The 21,324-nt window shown below is 35.0% G+C and overlaps 1 protein-coding gene across 2 annotated transcripts in view; it reads left to right on the top strand.

Annotated features, from left to right (window-relative positions):
• Window positions 1–21,324, top strand: part of DYNC2H1 (dynein cytoplasmic 2 heavy chain 1) — a 225,007-nt gene that overhangs the window by 180,578 nt on the left and 23,105 nt on the right. For both annotated transcript variants that reach the window (XM_074216567.1, XM_074216568.1), the window contains 7 exons: window positions 91–214; window positions 1,279–1,400; window positions 2,196–2,282; window positions 4,583–4,709; window positions 7,389–7,530; window positions 18,650–18,759; window positions 20,882–20,902. In XM_074216567.1, the coding sequence (XP_074072668.1) occupies window positions 91–214; window positions 1,279–1,400; window positions 2,196–2,282; window positions 4,583–4,709; window positions 7,389–7,530; window positions 18,650–18,759; window positions 20,882–20,902 (733 nt within the window). The remainder of the gene's footprint in view (window positions 1–90; window positions 215–1,278; window positions 1,401–2,195; window positions 2,283–4,582; window positions 4,710–7,388; window positions 7,531–18,649; window positions 18,760–20,881; window positions 20,903–21,324) is intronic.

Below are 21,324 nucleotides of genomic sequence, written 5' to 3' on the forward strand. Positions count from 1 at the left end.
TTAAGTTGACCTTTTTTGTCAGAAAAATGAAACTTTTAATTAACTTCCTTTTATTTATCTCTTTTATGCAATTAAATTGTACATTTATAGTTTCCTTGCCAAAAGAGGTGTGAGAGAAGATATTGCAACTTTTGATGCTCGAAATATTCCAAAGGAAATAAGAGAAAGTGTTGAAGAACTTCTGTTTAAAAACAAAGCATCTTTTGACCCAAAGGTAATTTTTAAATACATTATTCTAAGATTCTTTTCTCTTTCTTTATATGTAATTATTTGATATTTTGGAAGATCATCCTGAAAATCCGGGCATACAGATTAACGCTCCCTGTTTCTGTTATTTCAAAAGGATGAGCACCAAAAGGTTCACCTATTATCATTCTGTATCACTTCCAGGTCTACCAGATCCCTTAATTAAGTAGAACGAGTAACAGTCTCAAAAGTTCATGCCACAGGCTTGCTACCTTACTTTGTCTCCAGAAGATCATGTTTCTATAAAGCAGTCAACTCTATTTTTATTTTAAATGTCCTGTTGAAGCATGGCATTAAGCCATTTAGGCACCTGCCTTTACAATAAAAAGTTCTGAGCAATTCAACTCCTATCCCTTAATTTTTTGTTATTGCCTGGCTCCTAAACGATACAGGAAATTATAGGGGGAAAAAACTAAATCCATGCCAATCATGTTTTATATTGCATAGTGATGATTCTTAAATTTGGGGAGTTTATTGATGAGATGAATAAAAAGAAAGGTAAGCTCAGGGTAGTGCTTTGGGGGATGTCCACAAGTAATAGACAGGAAGAGGAGAATGAACTGGGAAAGAAGATGGGAGAACAAAGGGGGAGCCTGTAAGTAGAGAATTAGGTCACTGAGAAAGAAAATGGGACTGTATAGTTTTAACTGTGCAGATAACCCTTCAGACTTTCCAATTGTATTTGGCTCAATTATGTTAAACTACCTATTGGAGTGGGAAAAACTTACTTAATTGACTGATAAGCAAATTGCATTCATAAACAAAAATGCAAAAGATAACCTTGAGTCTACCTCAGAGGTTAATTGTAGTAAAATTTGTTGGTAAACAAATCTCTAAATTAATAAACATATATGTATATATATATGTAAATGTGATTTCACTATGGAAATAAATAAACACAATGCATAGCCATTATCTTTTAAAAATGGGTTTAGTTCAATTTTAGTCACAGACCAAAAAGAATTCATTGTCATTGTCTAAAAGCTTAAGAAAATGATATGGAGTTAAATTAGAATATGATGGATTTTTCAGAATGCTAAACGTGCCAGTACTGCAGCTGCTCCCCTAGCTGCTTGGGTCAAAGCCAATGTCCAGTATTCACATGTGTTAGAACGAATTCAGCCTTTGGAAACAGAGCAATCAGGATTAGAAGCGTGAGTAAAAAAAAAAAAAAGTAACTTTTCAGGTACTGCAACCTTTGTTTTTTTCAGCATAATAATGAGGCAGCAGTATGCCTTCTGCTTATTCTTGTGTACATATATTTTTCTATTTTTATACATATTTGTGTATATGTATTTCTATCTATCTATCCAGCTATCCAGCAATCTATCTATCTATTATACATCTTGAATCTAGGATATAGTGTATTAATATAGTCTTTCTCTTTTCCTCCCACTATCCATAGTGATGGGATATCTGGTAGGTCATCATGAAACTGTGAGTGTAGGGACATTAGTTACTTTGTGGCTTCCTCTTTGAGAATCCTATTCTTTTGTATAATTCTAATTCTAAACTATTCAGGAGTATTCACCACTGGACATGTTTTATTCACAGTTTTTCCATTAGTAATCCCCCTTTCCTTTCCATACCTATTAACAGATATTAACAACTTTCTTCTGATATTGACTAAATAGACTGAGTAGGTGCATGCAAAAATAAAGGAGGCTTTTTATAATTAGTAGATAGAATTTTGGAGTTTTAATTTTTTTGAATAAAATGAAATTATATTACAGTGAAAGTAGTGAACATTTATTTATAAACTGCTTAGTCTAGTGTATATGGTAGTTCTGTGAACTAGAACAAAATTGATAATGTAATAAATCACAAATTTTAGATCATTTTGTTTTTTTATTTTAGACTACATAATTTAATTAACTTTTCAAGCTATTTATGCCTTGTCAGTAGTATTTTAAGCAGAAATATTTGCATAAAATTAAGTTGTGTTTCAGGAATCTGAGGAAAACTGAAGACAGAAAAAAGAAACTGGAAGACTTACTTAATTCTGTTGGTCAGAAAGTGTCAGAGTTGAAAGAGAAGTAAGTTAATATTTGAAAAATCATATGCTTTGAATGTTTAGGTAAAATTATATCAAAGTTTTCAATTATTACAATTTTCCCCCATGTTTTCATTCAAAAACTGACGTCCATGTGGAAAATTCCATCAGTATCTAGTTTTTCTTTTGTTCTTTCACCAATCTTTATAATGAATGAATATTTTTATTTTAGTTTTCATTTTATAAATGTGTATTTCCTGAAGTGTATTTGAGAGAGTGAGGGAGAAGACATCAATATAATATGATTACATGATAATATTATTGAGATTTCATTTTCCTTTGAAAATTCATTTAGGGTTCAGTAATTTTTGGTCCCAGTGAAAAACCAAACTGTTACCATAGCTGCATTCATTATCTAGCCAAAGTATTCTTTATGTCTTAAAGATACCCAGCTGCTATTTGGTTTTCCTTTCATTTAACTGTGTCTATCCTAGCATGGAAAAACACTTTGTTGGAAATGCTTTTTCTAATGGAGAAATAAATGATTATTCCTCTTAAAACTCAACATGTGTGTCTACCAGTGGCTGTGCTTACTATTAAAGAAAAGAGAAAATGTTCATTGATAGCTATTAGAAGTACAAAACAAACTTTTCCAGAATGCATTGTAGGCTGAATGTAGCCCGCAGTGACTTTTTATGGGCCCTGTGTGGGGTTCCAGTAAATGAAGCTGAGCTATGGAAAAACACTCAATAAAATGACAAATCAAAATATATTGTCTGTTGTTTCAATAAAAAAATTTTAAAAGTAAGGTTAGACAGCACTGGTATATAATATAACTTTATTTCTAAAATTTAGGAGGGCATGTTTATGGGGGGGTATTTCGTTTACTCTTAAGAACATTTCATCAATGTATAAAAAACATTTGTACAAAATGAGAATAAATATTTAAAAAAAGAAATGAAAGAAATGAAAAAAAAGTAAGGTTAGACAGCCCTGGTATAGAATATAACTTTATTTCTAAAATTTAGGAGGGCATGGTCCTGTAAGAGGAGAGTAATGTAGAATATGATACAGAATAAATTTAGTTTTATAAGTCCAATATTTCTTTCAAGATTAGAGATACCTTTTGTGAAAACCTTGGAAAAAATATGCTATAAGCTACTAACTATTTTTCTTCCTAAGGGGAGGAAGAAAAATGCATTAAGTTTATGAAAAATCTGTCAAACCAAATCTATTCATTTCTTTATATTAAAATAATTTTATTCAGATATTTCCAGTAATGTAACATTGGTTATAAGAAGCAAAAAATAAATATTTAATTTTTTCATATCCTTAGGTTTTTTTTTAGGAATATAGAAAAATAATCACATCACTTTACAATAAATATAGATAAGTATATATTGAAACATCACTATACATTGGTGTATGAGAATATAATGATACATCAAAATTTTAAGAACATATCCAATATGAATATATAATATAGTACCTTTCCCCCCTCTCATGGTATGAATACATCTTGTTACTGTGATTTTTGTATGTCTTTTAGAAAAAACAAATTCACTGCAGTTTTCAGAGGAAAATTATTTAAGTCTCAGAAACAGAGATATTAACAGATATTTGGTACTAGTCAAATACTGTTTCTTACCATCTTGATTTAAGGTTCAAATTGAAATTAATTGAATCTAGTTGTGTTCAGTGCTCTAGTTTTCTCATGTCCGCAGAAAGATGAAAGAAAGTTAGATAATATTGTAGGAAAGGAAGTCAGTTTCTGACTTCTACAGATTTTAAGGGTGGTATTGTTTTGCATTTTCTTCAACAATAATCAGTTACCTTAATTTCTGATCAGAAATACATTATATCGGGGCAGCTAGGTGGCACAGTGAATAGAACACTGGCCTTGGAGTCAGGAGTACCTGGGTTCAAATCCGACCTCAGACACTTAATAATTACCTAGCCGTGTGGCCTTGGGCAAGTCACTTAACCCCATTGCCTTGAAGAATCTAAAAATCTAAAAAACAAACAAACAAAAAAACCCAAATACATTATATCTTTAAAAAATTATATTCTAAAATATAGTTCAGTATACTGATTTATTTCCTTATCTTCTGCATATTTATCAATGAAATATATATTAACAGTTCAGTTTTTTTAAGGGTTTTTTTTTTTGCCAGGCAAATGGCATTAAGTGGCTTGCCCAAGGCCACACACCTAGATAATTATTAAGTGTGAGGCTGGATTTGAACTCAGGTACTCCTGACTCAAGGGTTGGTGCTCTATCCAGTGCACTACCTAGCCGCCCCAATGGTTTAGTTTTTTAATTAAAATCTATTAATTTTGCAGATTTCAGAGCAGAACTTCAGAAGCAGCTAAACTTGAATCCGAAGTAAGCAAAGCACAAGAAACAATTAAAGCTGCTGAGGTCTTAATTAATCAACTTGATAGAGAACACAAGAGATGGAATTCACAGGTTTGAAATAAAATTTAATGAAACTTCTTTTTTAAAGTTGGGGATCATCATATTTGTTCAAAAGGAGGGGGAAATATTAATATACACAGTTATTTATGTCATAATAATAGCACATAGCCTAGGCAAAAACAAATCTTTTTTCCTAGAAAATTTTCTGTATCCCCATACAATAATTTTGAAACTAGTGTTCTGCCTATACTTCTGCTATTATCCTTCTACTGTTCTGTTCATAAACTGTCCAGGCTTTTACCAATTTCTTATTACTGGAACATTCTCTGTTATGGAAATATAGACAAAGGGAGTATTAGTGCATTAGCTATGTGAAAACATTAGAAGACTGGTGGGAAATAGAGTATTTGGAACTTTCAGTTTCAATTAAATGATATAATTTTATCAAATGTTTATTCAGTGTTTACTCCAGTTAAAGTGCCCTGCTAATTCCTGGGAATACAAAGATAAACACAACAGTTAATTTTCTCAAAGAGCTTATAACTGTCTGCACTGTGTGGATTGGAGTACAGGCTTGCTGGGTCTAGAGAGCCTAGCAGCAGAATCCATTTTTAATCTTGAAGGAAGAAGAATATTCCTAAAACAATTGATCAGAGTTGATCAGAAACACATATTTAACTTTGGGGACTAAGCATGCACTCCTCCTCACCTCCCAGCCCCCATAGATACAGTTAATTCTTTTTTTCCTGTAATTTCTAAAGAGAAAATATAACTCTTCATTTGGCATTTAAAGATGTTCAAACATGGTCCTTTCCTATCTCTCTGGTCTTTTTCCCCATTACTCTTCTCTGTATATTCTGTAATCTAGACTCTCTGGCCTACTTGCCTTTCCTTCCAAGGCACCTCCTCTCTTTCCTTGGAACCCCTGCTTAAAATGCTCCCCCTTCTCCCCTCCACCTCTTGGTTCTCTTTGTTCACCTCTACCTGATTTCCTTGGGAATCAGATCATCCAGAAGGCCTTTCCTGGTCTGGTTGCTGCTAGAGCTTTCCTCTTCAGGGTTGCTCTGTGTTTGCTTTATATGTGTCTAGATAACTAATGTTATTTTCTTGTTAAAATGTAAACTTCTCAAGGACAGTTATTGTTCTATTTTTTTGTCTTTGTAGCTCCAGCCCTTATCATAGTGTCTGGCACATAGTTAATGCCACCAATTTTTGTTAGTTGATTGATAATATTTTCTTTAGAAGGTTAGCCAGTGTGAATCAGTCAAAGAGAAGAAGCCCAAGAGTATAGAAACCACATCAGCCATACAATACTTCATCTTGCTAAAGCATTCTAGGATAATGTTGTTCTCAATATAAACTCATTTGTAAAATTTTGCAGAGAAGAATGGTAATAGAACTTATGAAATATGGTAGAGGAAGAAGTTTAAAGAAAATTCAGGGAGTTCACATAAATCAAATTATTCTAAGAACCTTTAATGATGAAAGTGATATGAAGACAAGTAACAAAAGTAACAAGTAACAAAAATTAAGACTTCTGCAAAATATTTTGTTAATTAATGACAATAGGAGCAATGAATGTAGATTAACACTGTCTCCTATGTACTGCTTGAAGAAGTAGAAATTACTTTAAAGAACACAGATTAGAGAATTTAAAAAACTGTTGGATTAGGTAAAAGAAGTCTTTGCTGAATTTAGCACAATATTTAGGCCATTGAGGGATCCTGACTGTTAGAGAAAGTGAACTGGTCAGGTCACAGGAATAAGGGATAATCAATGGCCTATACCAACTAATAACTGACATTTATATAATGTTTACTATGATCAGGTGCTATCCTAAATCTCATTTAATCCTCACAACAACACTAGGAAATAAGTTCTGTTGTTATCCCCATTTTTGCAGATTTGGAAACTAAATCAAGTGGAGTGATTTGCCCAGTCATGAAACTAAGTGTCTGAGGATGGATTTGAATTCAGGTCTTCTTGAGTCCAGGCCCAATAGTCTATCCATTTCATCTCCTAACTGCCTTGACCAATCACAGGGTTAACTGGTACATACATACATACATACATACATACATACATACATAATGAGAAGAGGAAGAATCCTGCTGTACATTTCATGGGCCCCTTGTAGATGGTTCTTAGGAGGGCATGATTATCAGTTGTTCTGAAGAGATTGTCTGGATTGATTGTAATTTGCTTCTTTGGAAGGATTAACCAGGTTTATGACTTCAAGGAATCTTGGAAATACTAAAAGGTCCCTTTCCCACCTCCTTTGGAATGGCCATGTAACCTAATGAGATTTCATTTTAAACAAGCATGTTTACCATAAAACTATAGTAGTCTATGTAATTGGTTTTCCTTTTTTATGATAAGTTATACTTCAACTAAAACAGTGTATGACATATGTAGCATAAGCACACACAAATTTATATATTTATATGTATGTGTGAAGTGTTTATAATCATAAAATTCTTTCTGAATTGTATTCATTAGCTTTTTCCATCAACTAATCACACTTAGTCAATTATAAATAATACTTCTTAGCAAAATAATATATATTACTTAATAGAACTACCAACAGAACTAAATGTACATTATTATAGCAGACTAGATAGTAGGATGTGAGACCTCTGGCCATGATGACTCATGAAAAATTGTGAAAATTAGTTTTTTCTTATTTATAAATATTAGTATGATTTTTATCTATAATGAATATTTTTCCAGGTTGCAGAGATAACAGAAGAATTGGCTACACTTCCCAAAAGGGCTCAACTGGCTGCTGCATTTATTACATATCTTTCTGCTGCTCCTGAAGGTCAGAGAAAAGCAAGTTTGGATGAATGGACAAAGGCAGCTGGTCTTGAAAGTAAGCTTTTGGCTTTCTTTAAAGTTAAAAAAATTACCTGTGAAAAAAATTATTGATCTTTTAATATCTTTTGTACTTTAAAAAAATTATTACATTTTTGTTCCCTTTCAATTATATATATGAATTCACATTGTATGGCATGTCATTTATGAAATCCTATAATATTGAATTGAGAGCATTTCATCATTTTTGTCTTTACCTGTAAGATCTTTGCTTTTTAATCTCCTTTTCTATTTAATCATCTGTCTGCTTTTAACTGAGTGAATCAGAAAGCACCTTTATGCATCCTCTTCTTGTGTCTTTCTCTTGATGAACCATGGATTTAATTATCTTTACGGAGATCATTTCCAGATCTTAGTCGAGCCTTAATCTCTATTAAATATTATTCTTATATCATCAGCTACCTATTTGACTTTTTCATCCTGGATATCCTGTAGGCACATAAAACTCAAAAACGTCCAAACAGAACTCATTAGCTTTTCTCTAAAATCCATTCTATTTCTGAATTTCTATTGTGGCTTCCATCATCCTGATTTTTACACAGGTTTGCATCTTGGAAATTGTCCTTGATTCATAAGTCTTGCTCAGCCAATATGTTCAGTAAGTTCTTAAATCTTGTCAATTCTACTTTCAAAACATAATCAACATATTTTCCCTTTTTATTTATGTGCCATCATATTAATTCACACCTTTCTCACTTCTTACATAGACGTTTACAAGGTTGTTTTTCCAACTTCAGTTCTCTTTGCTCTTTAGTACATCCTCCAAACAACTATCAAAGTAATATTCTTAGTGAAAATGATCATATCACTCCCTTGCTCCAATCCATTATAGTAAGCTAAGGGGAAAGGGGAACCACATTGAGAAAATGCCATTCAATCCTGAAAATTCGCACTTTTGTCTTGTCTCCTGCTTTCTTTTGGAAGAAGAGAAGAGTACTCCATTGAGTGCTAAACTCCTCTCTTTTAGGAGGGAGAAAGGCCATCTAATCAAGTCTCTAGCCTGGTCTTCAGCTTTGAGGATACAGGAATAACAGTATTACTTGAGCTCCAAAATGGAACTTATTAGCTTTCCTCCTAAACAACTCCCCCACCTCCCCAATTTCACTATTATTACATAGCCGGAATGGACAACTTTTTTTCTGCCAAAGGCTGTTTGGATATTTATAACATCATTTATGGACCATATAAAATCATCAACTTAAAAATTAGCCTTTGATATTTGGTCAAACATTTTATTAATTCACCTCCCTCCCCAAAAGCTCCTTGATATATTGAGTTTTGAGGCCTACCTGTGGTTGCCATAGTAGTGCCAAACCAAAAGATTGTGTGGACCTTATATGGAGGTTCCCCATCCCTGCTGTAGAGGGTAACTAACACCAGTCCCCTCAGGTTTGGCCAAATAGGAGTTAAATTTGAGCTCCTTAACTTTGTCTCAACCTCCATATCTAATCTATTTCCAAGGTCTGCTGATTTTACTTTTTCAACATTTCTTAAGTATACCTCATTTTCTTCTCTGACATTGCGTCTGTAAGCGCAGACTCTCATCATCTCACTTCTTAATTACGGCTATATATGATATATATGTGTGTGTGTGCGTGTGTGTGTGTGTGTGTGTGTGTGTGTGTGTGAAAATAAATAATTCAGTCATTAAATGGTTTTTTAAAGCCTACCATACCTACCAACCTATGTCGCACTCTCAAGTTACCTATTCCTTACACTGTGCTCTCCAGAATTCCTGTTCTGTGGGCAACACATGTGCTTTCATGTTAGATTTTTTTCTTTTCCACTCTTTCTATTTTTTGACTCACTCTTGATGACACAGCCTCCTTGGTCTTAACTCAGTGATGGAATCCTACTTATTCTTCATTTCTACTTTCTGGTTCTGCCTCTACACTAATTCTGAGTAACTTTTTTTCTTTTGTCATTCACTTTATATCTACATCCTTAAGAACTAATCATATAATTCCTTAATTTATTAATTTCACATGATCCATTCCTCCAGCCTACTTCAACTAAATACAAAGATGGTCATACTTTTGATCTTGGAATGTTCTCCCTCATCTTCTTGCATACAACACTTCCATATGCACGAACTCAGAAATATCTTTATTTGATTACAATTAATTGTCATTCCATTTCTACCTATACCTTTTAACCCCAAACTAGGATTTCCAGTCTCTCAATCCCTCAGTTCTTTTTCCCCTGTAGTGGCTACTTGGGTACCCTCTTCTCTAATTTGACCCTTTGGAGAACACTTCTTTCTTGTCTTCTCCTTTATTTTTGTTTTGTTTTTGAGGTTTTTGAAAGGAAATGGGGTTAAATGATTTGCCTGAGGTCATATAGCTATGAAGTTTTTTAAGTGTCTGAGGTCAGAGTTGAACTCAGGTCTCCTGACTCCAGGGCCATTGCACTATTCACTGAGTCACCTAGCTGCCCTTGTCCTCTCCTTTCAAATTCCTCCCTCTTTAACTGTCAAAAAAAATTACCTTGCACAACATCAGCTTTAGATGGTATCCACCATCTGCTGCCTTTGTTTCTAGTCATATGTTGCTAAACAAAACTGGAGGAAAACAAAAACAGTGCTGACTGAATCTGCTGCATATTTATTATAGAATCAGATGGATCCTCATTACTGCAATGCATTTTCACGACCTCTTCATGGTAGATCTTACAAACCTTGGCAGCCCTTCTCAAGCCCTTCATTCTTTCCCCTTCTATCTTCAGCAGATATCTTTGCTTTATGTTTACTGGAAAATTTAGTTCCTTTATCAAGAGCTCCCCCCTATCCCTCCTCTCATCTCATATCACTCAAATGCCTTCTGCCATTTTTCTCCTTCATCCCTGAATGACATGAAGAAGTGACCCTTCTCTTTGCCAAGGTAAACCACTATGCATATATTCTATGTATCTTCTTAACAGTTTTCCTCCTCTATCCATTCTGGATCTCTCACTTATCTTCAGTCTCTCCCTAATTACTATCTTCTTCCTACTATCTTTGATCTTTATTATCTTTTCCTATCCTCAAAAATACTCATTTGATCCATTCAGCTATTGACTCTATACACATGTGTGTATAGATATGTATGTATGTATGTATGTTTTTTTTTGGTAAGGCAAATGGGGTTAAGTGGCTTGCCCAAGGCCACAAAGCTAGGTAATCATTTAAATGTCTGAGGTCGGATTTGAACCCAGGCCCTCCTGATGCCAGGGCCGGTGTTTTATCCACTGTGCCACCTAGCCGCCCCATGTATGTATGTATGTATCATACTTTTGTGACTAAACTCCTTGAAAAGACATCTATAAGAGATGTCTATAATTCATATCTTCTAAATCTTAACTGTTTTTAATCTGACTGTTGAGCTCATCATAAAATCAATATCACTTGTTCAAAGTTACCAATTATCTCTTAATTGCCAAATCTAATTGAATTTTCTTAGTCCTCCTGTCAGTCACTCTCTTCTTTCTAGGTTCTGTCTAGATCTTCACCCTGATATCACCCATTTAACTGTCATTATCCCACAGAATCCTGGATCCTCTTCTGTTTTCTTTGTATATTATTTCAGTTGGTGATCTCATTGGCTCCTATGGAGCCTATCATATGCCTGATTATGATTCTCAGATTTACCCACTTTTCTGCCAGCTTCCAGTCTGTCATCTTTAACTTCCCTATTGAGCATTTTGAACAAATATCCCATAGTCTCTTAAACTCAATATTAACAAAACTGAAATATGCATGAGTTATAAAATAAGGGGAGAGAAAAAACTTAAAAATAAAATTAAAAAAAATAATAATAATTGTAGGTATGGCCAGGTGATGCAGTGCACAGAGCACCGGCCCTGGAGCTAGGATCACCCAAGCCCAAATCTAGCCCCCATACACCCAACAATCACCCAGCTGTGTGATCCCATGCAAGCCACCCCAACCCCATTTCCCTGCAAAAAACAAAAACAAAAAAGACCCAAAATAAAATAAAATAGAAATAATAATAGTAGGGGTGGCCGGGTGGCAGAAGAGCACTGGCCCTTGAGCCAGGAGCACCAGGGTCCAAACCCGGCTTCAGACACCCAGCAATCACCCAGCTGTGCGACTCCAGGCAGGGCACCCAGCCCCATTTACCCTGCAGCCCCCCCCCCAAAAATAATAATAATAAAAAATGTGCTTCAGCCTGTGTTCCAACACCACCAGCTCTGTAGCAGGTGGATCACATTCTTTATGATAAGTCCATCACAAAAGTTCCTTCCATATTTTTCCACTGTTGCTATTGCTGATCACAACTCCCTCCATTCGTAATTCTCCACCACCATGTACTCTATTTTCTCTCTCCTTTCACTGATTCTGCTGTAGGGTAGCTGAGTGATGCAGCAGACAGATCCCTGGCCCTGGGGCCAAGAGGCCCTGAGCCCCCATACCACCCCTTAGGCCCAGCATCTACCTGGCCCTATGGTCGCAGACAGGCCATCCAATCCCAGCCCCTTGCAAGAAGTAAAAAAGAAAATGTGTTATATCTGACCACTCTTTCCCCATGGTCTATCTTCTCCTCCATCACTCACATCCCCCCTTCCCCCGTCCTCCTTCTTTCCTTCTTATTCCAGATGTCTATACCCCATTGAGTATATATGCTGTTTCCTCTCCTAGCTACCACTGATGAGAGCGAAGATTCCCTCATTCCGCCTTTCCTTCCCCCCTTCCATATCATTGCAGTAGCTCATTGTAATAAAGAAAAATGTTATATGAAATATCTTAGCCTATTCCTCTTCTCCTTTGTCTTTCTCCCATTACATTTCCCTTTTATCTATTGACTCCATTTTTATAACACATTATATCTTCAAATTCAGCTTTCTCCTATGCTTCATCTAAAAGCTCCTTCTACCTGCTCTAGTAAATGAGAAGGTTCATTTGAGTATTATCAGTATCATTTTTTTTATACAGAAATACATGTAGTTTATCATCATTAAATCCCTCATATTTTCCCCTCCTCCTCCAATCTCTATGTTTCACCTGAGTCCTGTACTTGAAGATCAAACTTTCTGTTCAACTCTGGCCATTCCAACAGGAACATTTGAAATTCCCCTGGTTAATTGAAAGTCCATCTTTTTTCCCCTGGAAGAGGACATTCAGTTTTGCTGGGTAGTTGATTCTCAGTTGCATTCTAAGCTCTTTTGCCTTCCAGATTATTATATTCCAAGCCCTACAAGCTTTTAATTTAGTTGCTGCTAAGTCCTTTGTGATCCTGACTGCAGCTCCACGATATTTGAATTGTGTCCTTCTGGCTGCTTGTAATATTTTCTCTTTGACTTGGGAGTTCTGGAACTTGGATATAATATTCTTGGGGTTTTTTTTTTTAATCTCTTTCTCGCGGAGATCAGTGGATTCTCTCAATTTCTATTTTGTCCTCTCCTTCTAGGATATCAGGGCAATTTTCCTGTAGTAATTCTTTGAAAATAATGTCAAGGCTATTTTCCTGATCATGACTTTCACATATTCCAATAATTTTTACATTATCTTTCCTAAATCTGTTTTCCATATCAGTTGTTTGTTCAGTGAGATGTTTCACCTTTTCTTCTAATTTTTCATTCTTTTGGTTTTGAAGTATTGCTTCCTGATTTCTCATAAAATCAGCAACCTCCCTCAGTTCCATTCTTTGTCTGAAGGATTTGTTTTCCTTAGAAAACTTTTTATCTCTTTTTCCATCTGGCCAATTCTGCTTTTTAAAGCATTCTTCTCCTCAATAACTTTTTGAACTGTTTCATCCATTTGACCTATGCTAGTTTTTAACATGTTATTTTCTTCAGCATTTTTTGGATTTCATGTTTTTCCTGCATCTCTCTTCATTTCTTTTCCCAATTTTTCTTCTACCTCCCTCACTTGATTTTCAAAGTCTTTTTTGAACTCTGTCATAGCCTGAACCCAATTTCTGTTTTTCTTGGAGTCTTAAGATGCAGGAGCTTGTGCTTCCTCATCTTCAGATTGAGTGTTTTGATCCTTCTTGGGATCACAGGCAAAATATTTCTCATTGATGTTCCTCTTTTTTCTCTGCTTACTCATTTCCCCAGCCTGATCCTGGTTTTGTGGTGCTTCCTGAGCTTTTGAGTATTATTGGGATACACCCCCTACAAGGATCTCCGTGTATGAGGCTCTGTCTTCCCTCCTGGTCTGTTAATGATCATGAGTGCATCGCTCTGCCATGGGGCTGAGGTTGTGGGGGGCTGCTGTTCTATGGAGGGCCTAGACTGCAATCAGGATCTGAATGTGGTCAGAACCCCAGAGTCTTGTTCCAGAGACAGAAGACAGGGCTCAGCAGTCTCTCTCCACTCCCCTCCCTAGGTTCAGCACTCATGCGCTGGGGGCTCCTGCTTACCTGTTTCTGCTTCTGGTTCCTAGATCTGGGCTGCTGTGGCCATGCTGCTTGCTATGTGCCCTGAGGGCTGGGCTTCACATGCTCTTTCTGGCTGAGCTGTCCCCGCCACTGATCCCTCAAATTGTGCCTGGTGCTTCTCAGAGTGTAGATCAGGAAACTGCCCTTGCTACTGTGATGTGGCTCCCAGTGCCCTGGTGTTACCTCCAGTTGGCTGAAGTTCCTTTGCTCTGGTGGGCCACCCCCTCCAACCCCATGGAACGGAGCCTTTTTGCTCTTTTCCAGGTTACCTTGGATTGGAGAACTGCCTCACTGGATCCCTCTATGGGTTCTGTCTCTCAAAAATTTAGTTAGAGTCCTTAGTTTATAAGTTTTAAGAGAGAGCACCTAAGAGATGATCCTCTCTTGTCACCATCTTGGCTCCACTTCATATTTCTCCCCTACACCCTTCCTTCTTTCTAACTTCCCTATTAGTGCATCCTTTCTAGCTGTGACCCTGAGCAAGTCATTTGATCCTGTTTACCTTAGTTGTTTCCATCTGTAAAATGACCTGGAAGAAGAAATGCCAAATTCCTCCAGTATCTTTGCTGAGAAAACATCAGGTGGAAAACAGAGCCTGATAACCACTTAACAACAATAAATTAATTTTGGGGGTGGAACCAAGATGGCAGTGTGAAGGCAGGAATTCCTGGAAACTCATTCCCCATAAAACTCCAAAAGTCATCAAATTATGAATCTAGCCAATATTTAGATGGACAGAACCCACAGAAATACTGAGTGATATAATTTCCCACTTAGAAGATCTGCAGGAAAGGTTTGTTTCACTGGGCCAAGGATTGGAAAGAGCCACAGTGCAGCCACAGCCAGTGCAGTGTAAACAGGCCAGAGCAAACCAGCTTTATCCTTCTAGGAACAGCTCATGGGGTGCCTGAGTCCCTGTGGGTGCTTGGGTCTGTGGCAGAGGGAGTGGTTTCCAGACCTCTTGGCCCAGGAAACACTGGGGCCAGCCTGAACGGGTGGTAAGAGAACTCTGCAGCACCACAGTGAGCATGGAGCACTGGGCTTAGAGCACCCCTGCAGTGAGAAACTGCAGCAGAAATGGGGAAGCCACCCAGCACTTTCAGAGCACCTAGCCCATAGATAGTAAGGGGGTTGGGGGAGACTGCAGAGGTTTCTGCTCTCCCTGATGCAGGCCTCTGCTTTATCCCCAACACTCGCTCAGGTCCAGATCACAGTCTGGGCTCCCAATACTACAATAGCTGAGCAGGGACTCTCCTCACAGCTCCAGGGAAGAGGGGAGAGCCTGTGGTCATCCACATATCAAAGCACAGGCAAGAGAACAGTCAGAGGCTCTCATAAGACCTTGGAGGAATTAAGGTCCCTGTGGGGTGTCCCATAAAACCCCCAAAGCCTTGGATGCAGTAAATCAGTCACAGGCTGAAAAAATGAATAGCAACAGAAAAAGAAGCATCTGACCATTGAAAATTACTTTGGTCCACTGGAGGATCAAAAGACATACTCAGAAAATGGCAGAGTTGAAGCTTTTGTATCTAAAAACTCCAATAGAAATAGAAAGTGGACTCAGGCTATGGATGAGCTCAAAAACATTTTGAAAAGTAGTTAAGGGAGATAAAGGAAAAATTGGGAGGAGGAATAAGAGCAATGCAGATGAATCATGAAAACCAAGTCAGCATCTTGGTGAAAGAAATAGAAAAAAATACTGAAGAAAATAAAATGTTAAAAACAAGTTTAGGTCAAATGGAAAAAAGCAACACAAAAAGGCAAATGAGGAGAAGAATGCCTTCAAATGCAGAACTGGCCAGTTGGAAATGGGGACAAAAAAACTCCCTGAAGAAAATAACTCCTTCAAATGTAGAACAGAACTAAAGGAAGCCAATGACTTTTCAAGAAATCGGAAAGAAATAAAACTATACCAAAAGCACCAAAAATGAAAGAAAATGTGAAATTTCTCATTGGAAAAACAGCTGACCTGGAAAACAGATCCAGAAGAGACATTTTAAAAATTATTGGGCTACATGAAATTCGTGACCAGAAAGAGCCTAGACTTCCTTTTTCAAGAAATAATGCAGCAAAATTGCCCTGAGATCCTAGAAGTGGAGGGTAAAATAGAAATTGAGGGAATTCACCAATCATCTCCTAAAAGAGATTCCCAAAAGAAAAAACTTCCAGGAATATTATAACCAAATCTCAAAACTCCCAAGTCAATGGGAAAATACTGAAAGCTTCCCAAAACAAGCAATTCAACTACCGTGGCTCTGTAGTCAGGATTACACAGGATTTGGCAACGTATACATTAAGGACTTGTAAGGTTTAGAATATAGTATTCCAGAAGGCAAAAGATCTTGATTTACAGCAAGAATCTACTATCCAGCAAAACTGAACATCATCTTTCAGGAGAAAAGATGGACTTTCAGTGAAACAGGGGACTTTGGAACTCTCCTTTTGAAACAGCCAGAGCTGAACAGAAAGTTTGATCTCCAAGTACAGGACTCAGGTGAACCATAGAGGGGGTGGATGAGAAGGACTAACCATGAGGAACTTAATGATGTTGATCCGCTTGCATTCCTGCATGGGAAGAAGATACTGATAACTCTATGAACTTTCTCATTTATAAGATCAATTAGAAGGTGCATATATATGCATAGACAAGGTACAGGTATAATGGTATAATATAGTAATAAGATGGAATCAATGGGTGATAAAGGAAAGTACTGTGAGGAAGGGAAAGGAGAGGAAGAAGAGGCTAAGATATTTTACATAAAAAATCAAGAAAAAACTTTTGCAATGGAGTGGAATGGGGGAAGATGAGGGGGAATGAGTGAGCCTTCATTCTTAGTAGAAATGGCTCAGAGAGGAAATACACATTTAATAGGATATAGAAAACTATCTTACCCTAGAGACAAATGAGTGGAAAGAAATGGGATAAGGGGGAATGGGGGAGGAAAGGGGAGAGTAGGTGATAGAAGAAAGGAAACATCATGGGTGAGGGTACTCAGATACAACACACTAATGAGCAGGGTTGGGGTGAAAGGAGAGAGAGAGAAAATAGAATAAATGAGAGCAGGGAGAAATAGAGTGGAGGGAAATACAGCTAGTAATAGCAACTGTGGGAAAAATAGTGAAGCAATTTCTCTGGTGGACTTATGATAAAGAAGGCAACTCATCCCAGAGACAGAGCCATTGGAATTTGAACACAAACTGAAGTATGCTTTTCTTTCTCTCTCACTATTCTTGAGATTTCTCTATTTTTTTTGGTGGGGAGGAGGGTTTATGGTTACTTTCACAACAAGATTATTGTAATGATCTAAAATAAATAAACCAAAAAAAGGAATAACATCAGCTAATTTTGATAATTTATTTGGTCAATTTCCAAAGAACTTCCAATTAGGAGTATGCTTTTATGCCAACTTCATATTAATACTAAGTTTAGTAAATATTTATGCATATCTATTAACAATATATGCATATATTTTTAATCTCACACACTATGATCAGGGAAACTTCTTTTGGTTTGAAAATAGAGGATTTATTATGTAAGTTCTTGTGAAATGGAAATTTGTTTTATTTAGAATCCTCTCATGTTCTACTTTGTACATGGAAATGTTCTTTTTTTTCTCATTTAGTACTTTAGTTTAAAATGAATAAAAAGCTTACAAAAAAAGAAAAAAGAAAAACCTAAAATAAAATAAATTAGTATTAAGGATATCATGATTCTTTTAGTCATCTAGGCTCAGAACTTGCTGACATTGTCACAACTCTTGCAATCTTACACCTCTATGATTACAATAACATGCTGGTTGATCTTCTTGCTACAGTTCTCTTTTCATTCCAGTACAGTGTTCACTTATTTGTTAGACTGATCTCCTTTAACACAGATCTGACCACACCTCCATTATTCAGTGAATTCCAGTATCTTTCTATAACTTATAGAATAAATTACAATGTCTTAACCCATATACTCTGCTATACATTGACACTAGCATCCCTGTTTTTCTTCTCATTTTTTTTGTACAAGAGGATCTCCCACCCACCCCATTCCCATTAGTTACTAAGATATCCTCCCTCAAATTGCTTGGTATTTATGTTTATGTCATTATTAATGACATGTAGCCAGCTCTTATAGAATGTAAGCCCTTTGAGGGCGAGGACTGTGTCCTTTTATCTTTATAGTATCCTTACTGAGCACTCCTTGACAGATAGGATTTTAATAAATGCTAGTTGATTAGTTTTTTGTTGTACCTATTGTATCTTGGCAAAAGCATAATTGTGTGGATGAAATGAGATGGCATATATTAAGCACTTTGCAAACCTTAATGCATCATATCAATATTAGAATTGCTATATTATTAAATACTCTTAAGCAATTCAAATATTACATTTTTTTATGTAACATTTAGACTTAATGGCAAATGTAAACCTACTTTCTATATTTAAGTTTGGGATTGTATTTCAAGAAATAGTTGATAACTATGCTTAGATTTTTTTTGAGAATAAAAATGTTTTGTAGATATGGACTTACAATCTTAATTTATATGATTCCTTTTTTGCTCTTCTGAGCTTCAAAATGCAGATTCAAAAATATATTTTATATTTTTAATATCTTTGCCTTATTATTTGATCAATAAGTAGTTATATTATTAGAACTTTTTTATTTCTGCATTTAATGGTTGCTATATAATCTTCTTAATCGTAGGATGAGGCAAGTTTCATGATTTATGATTGATCCTTTTTACTTTCCAGAATTTGATTTAAGAAGGTTTCTTTGTACTGAGAGTGAACAATTAATTTGGAAAAGTGAAGGACTACCTTCAGATGATCTTTCAATAGAAAATGCTCTTGTTATCTTGCAGGTATTTATTTATTTTTTTCTTTATAAGTATCTTTTTAGTACCCTGTTATTGTAGGTCATTTTCCCTTCTTACAGCCAATTTTTCTTTAGAGTTTATGATTTCATTGTTAATGTTTCAGCATATAGTCACCTCACAAACCTCTCATGGAAGTGAAGAAATAAAGAATATAAATATGAAACTATTAAATAAAGAAAATAACTTGCAAGTGTATGTTAATCACAAAAACAACTTTTTTCTAAACATTTTTTTTATTTTTTTAGGGTTTTTTTTTTTTGCAAGGCAAATGGGGTTAAATGGCTTGCCCATGGCCATACAGCTAGGTAATTATTAAGTGTCTGAGGCTGGATTTGAACTCAGGTACTCCTGACTGCAAGGCTAGTGCTCTATCCATTGTGCCACCTAGCTGCCCCTCTAAACATTTATTTTTGATAATACTTTTAAATTATTATTGTTTTATTTTATTTTATTTTTTTTTTAGTTTTTGCAAGGCAATGAGGTTAAGTGGCTTGCCCAAGGCCACACAACTAGGTAATTATTGTGTGTCTGAAGCTGGATTTGAACTCAGGTACTCCTGACTCCAGGGCCAGTGCTATACTTTTAAATTATTAAATGAATAAATCTAAATGATTTTATCATATTGATAATTAAAGATTAAAATTTGAATTTTCAAATAAATTGAAAGGTAAAACATTTTGTTGCACAATAGCTCCTGTATGTCTTCTATTGTGTCATCTATTAATGTCAGATTGCCTTTTTTTAAATCTCTAATTGCAGTTCCACTTTTTTTTTATACACTTTTCCTTCCTTAAGCAGGCAGATGAGAGTAGCCAAATTTTGGGATCTTGCCAAAAAGAACAATGAAAATTCTGGCAACTAACATTTATAATGATGATTTTTTTACATATTATCTAAATTTTCTAATTCATTGTTTGCCAAATGAAAATTTTTTTGAAAATACTAAAATTCTTGGTATTTTTAAACCCCATATAGAACATTAAGATGACCCTATCTTAAAATATTTTTCATTGATTGCTCTTTTGTTTCATCTAGATAGGTAAGTTATGCTCTGAAATAATTTCCTGGATTGTCTTCTTCCAAATGTATTTTTCAATTTCCCAGTGTTGATCTATGCTTTCTTTTTCTCTTTCTTATATCTGCTTTTTTGGCCTCTATTGCCCCCTAAGTTTAAAACTATAGGAGAGATTAAGAGAAAGAAAGAAAGAAAGATCAAAAAAAGAGTTGGCAGTAGCTTATAGTGACTTAAATTCTAAATAAATTTAAAGTATATTTTGATTTTGATTCCTCTTTAGCTTGCATAAATATTTCTCTTCATCATCATTCAGACTAGAAAATTATGTACTCTTTATGTTTTTTCTGTACAATTCCTTAAATTAAATTGCAATTTTAAGAAATATTTTTATATACTCCCTTGTTATCCCATATCAAAATATACAAGAGCTTAATCTGTAGAAAGTGTTATTTACTAAGAAATGGAATATTTGCCTTTATTATTTAATTTCTGAGAACATATAACCTTGTAATTTGAATTATTTTTCTTGATGAGACTATAAATAACTTTGTAAAGATTTATTTTAATTATTTTAATTGTATTTATGTAATATATCTAATTTTTATTACTGGAAATGTCTTCACATAATTTATTTACAATTATTCAGCTTAATGTTTTTTAGGAAATTTGTTAAATTGACCAGATTTTCTTTTTACAGTATACAAAGCTATCTCTAATAATCCTGTAACAAAAAAACCCAAGTTTGGTTGTTGCTGTCACTAAAAGTTCATATCAAAAATTAGGTGTTTAATCATGCTGTAGAAACCTGAGATAATACAAAGGAAATACTGACTGAAAATACATAACTGTATAATTTTTCTAAAATCCTACAATTAATTTTAAAATATAGACATTGTAAGAGTGGAACTTAATTTTGAAAGAATAAGAATGGCTCTGATGAAGTGGGAGGAAAAGGGAGTCAGAATAAGGGGAAGTAAATGCCTTTTAAATCAAATAGATCTTTTAGGCATAAACTTGTAAGTACTATATGAAATGTTGAAAATGTTTTCTTTGTTATATAAATAATCTTTATTTTTGTTTTACTGCATTTAGATCATTGCTTTGAAATCATGGGTAAGAATGTTTTTGTTTTTATTTAATTCTAGTTTCTTTTGAGTTTAATCAAAGATGTGGTAGACTTGTTAACCTATTATTTAATATTAGTATGAAACTAGTTAAAATATACTATAGCACCATAGCATTACAGAGTTAAAATGCTTGTATTAAAAAAACTAACATTTATGTTGGAGTAATTACAAGTTAAAGCTTCAGGAAGGCAATTTGAGTGAATTATTATTCACCATGTGAAGGAACCTGTCAGGTACCTTCACTTTATTTTATTGGCAAATTTTTAATGGTAAATTTATTTTTCTTTGTTAGTTAACTATTATATAATATGTATCTGGCATACTTAAATCACTCATTCTCTAATGTGAAATTAGAGAAAGTTTTTTTCATGTTTTTCAAATACATTTTAAATGGGCCCAATTTGAATA

This window comes from Macrotis lagotis, chromosome 1 (assembly GCF_037893015.1).
Source record: "Macrotis lagotis isolate mMagLag1 chromosome 1, bilby.v1.9.chrom.fasta, whole genome shotgun sequence".
Lineage (NCBI taxonomy): Eukaryota > Metazoa > Chordata > Mammalia > Peramelemorphia > Peramelidae > Macrotis > Macrotis lagotis.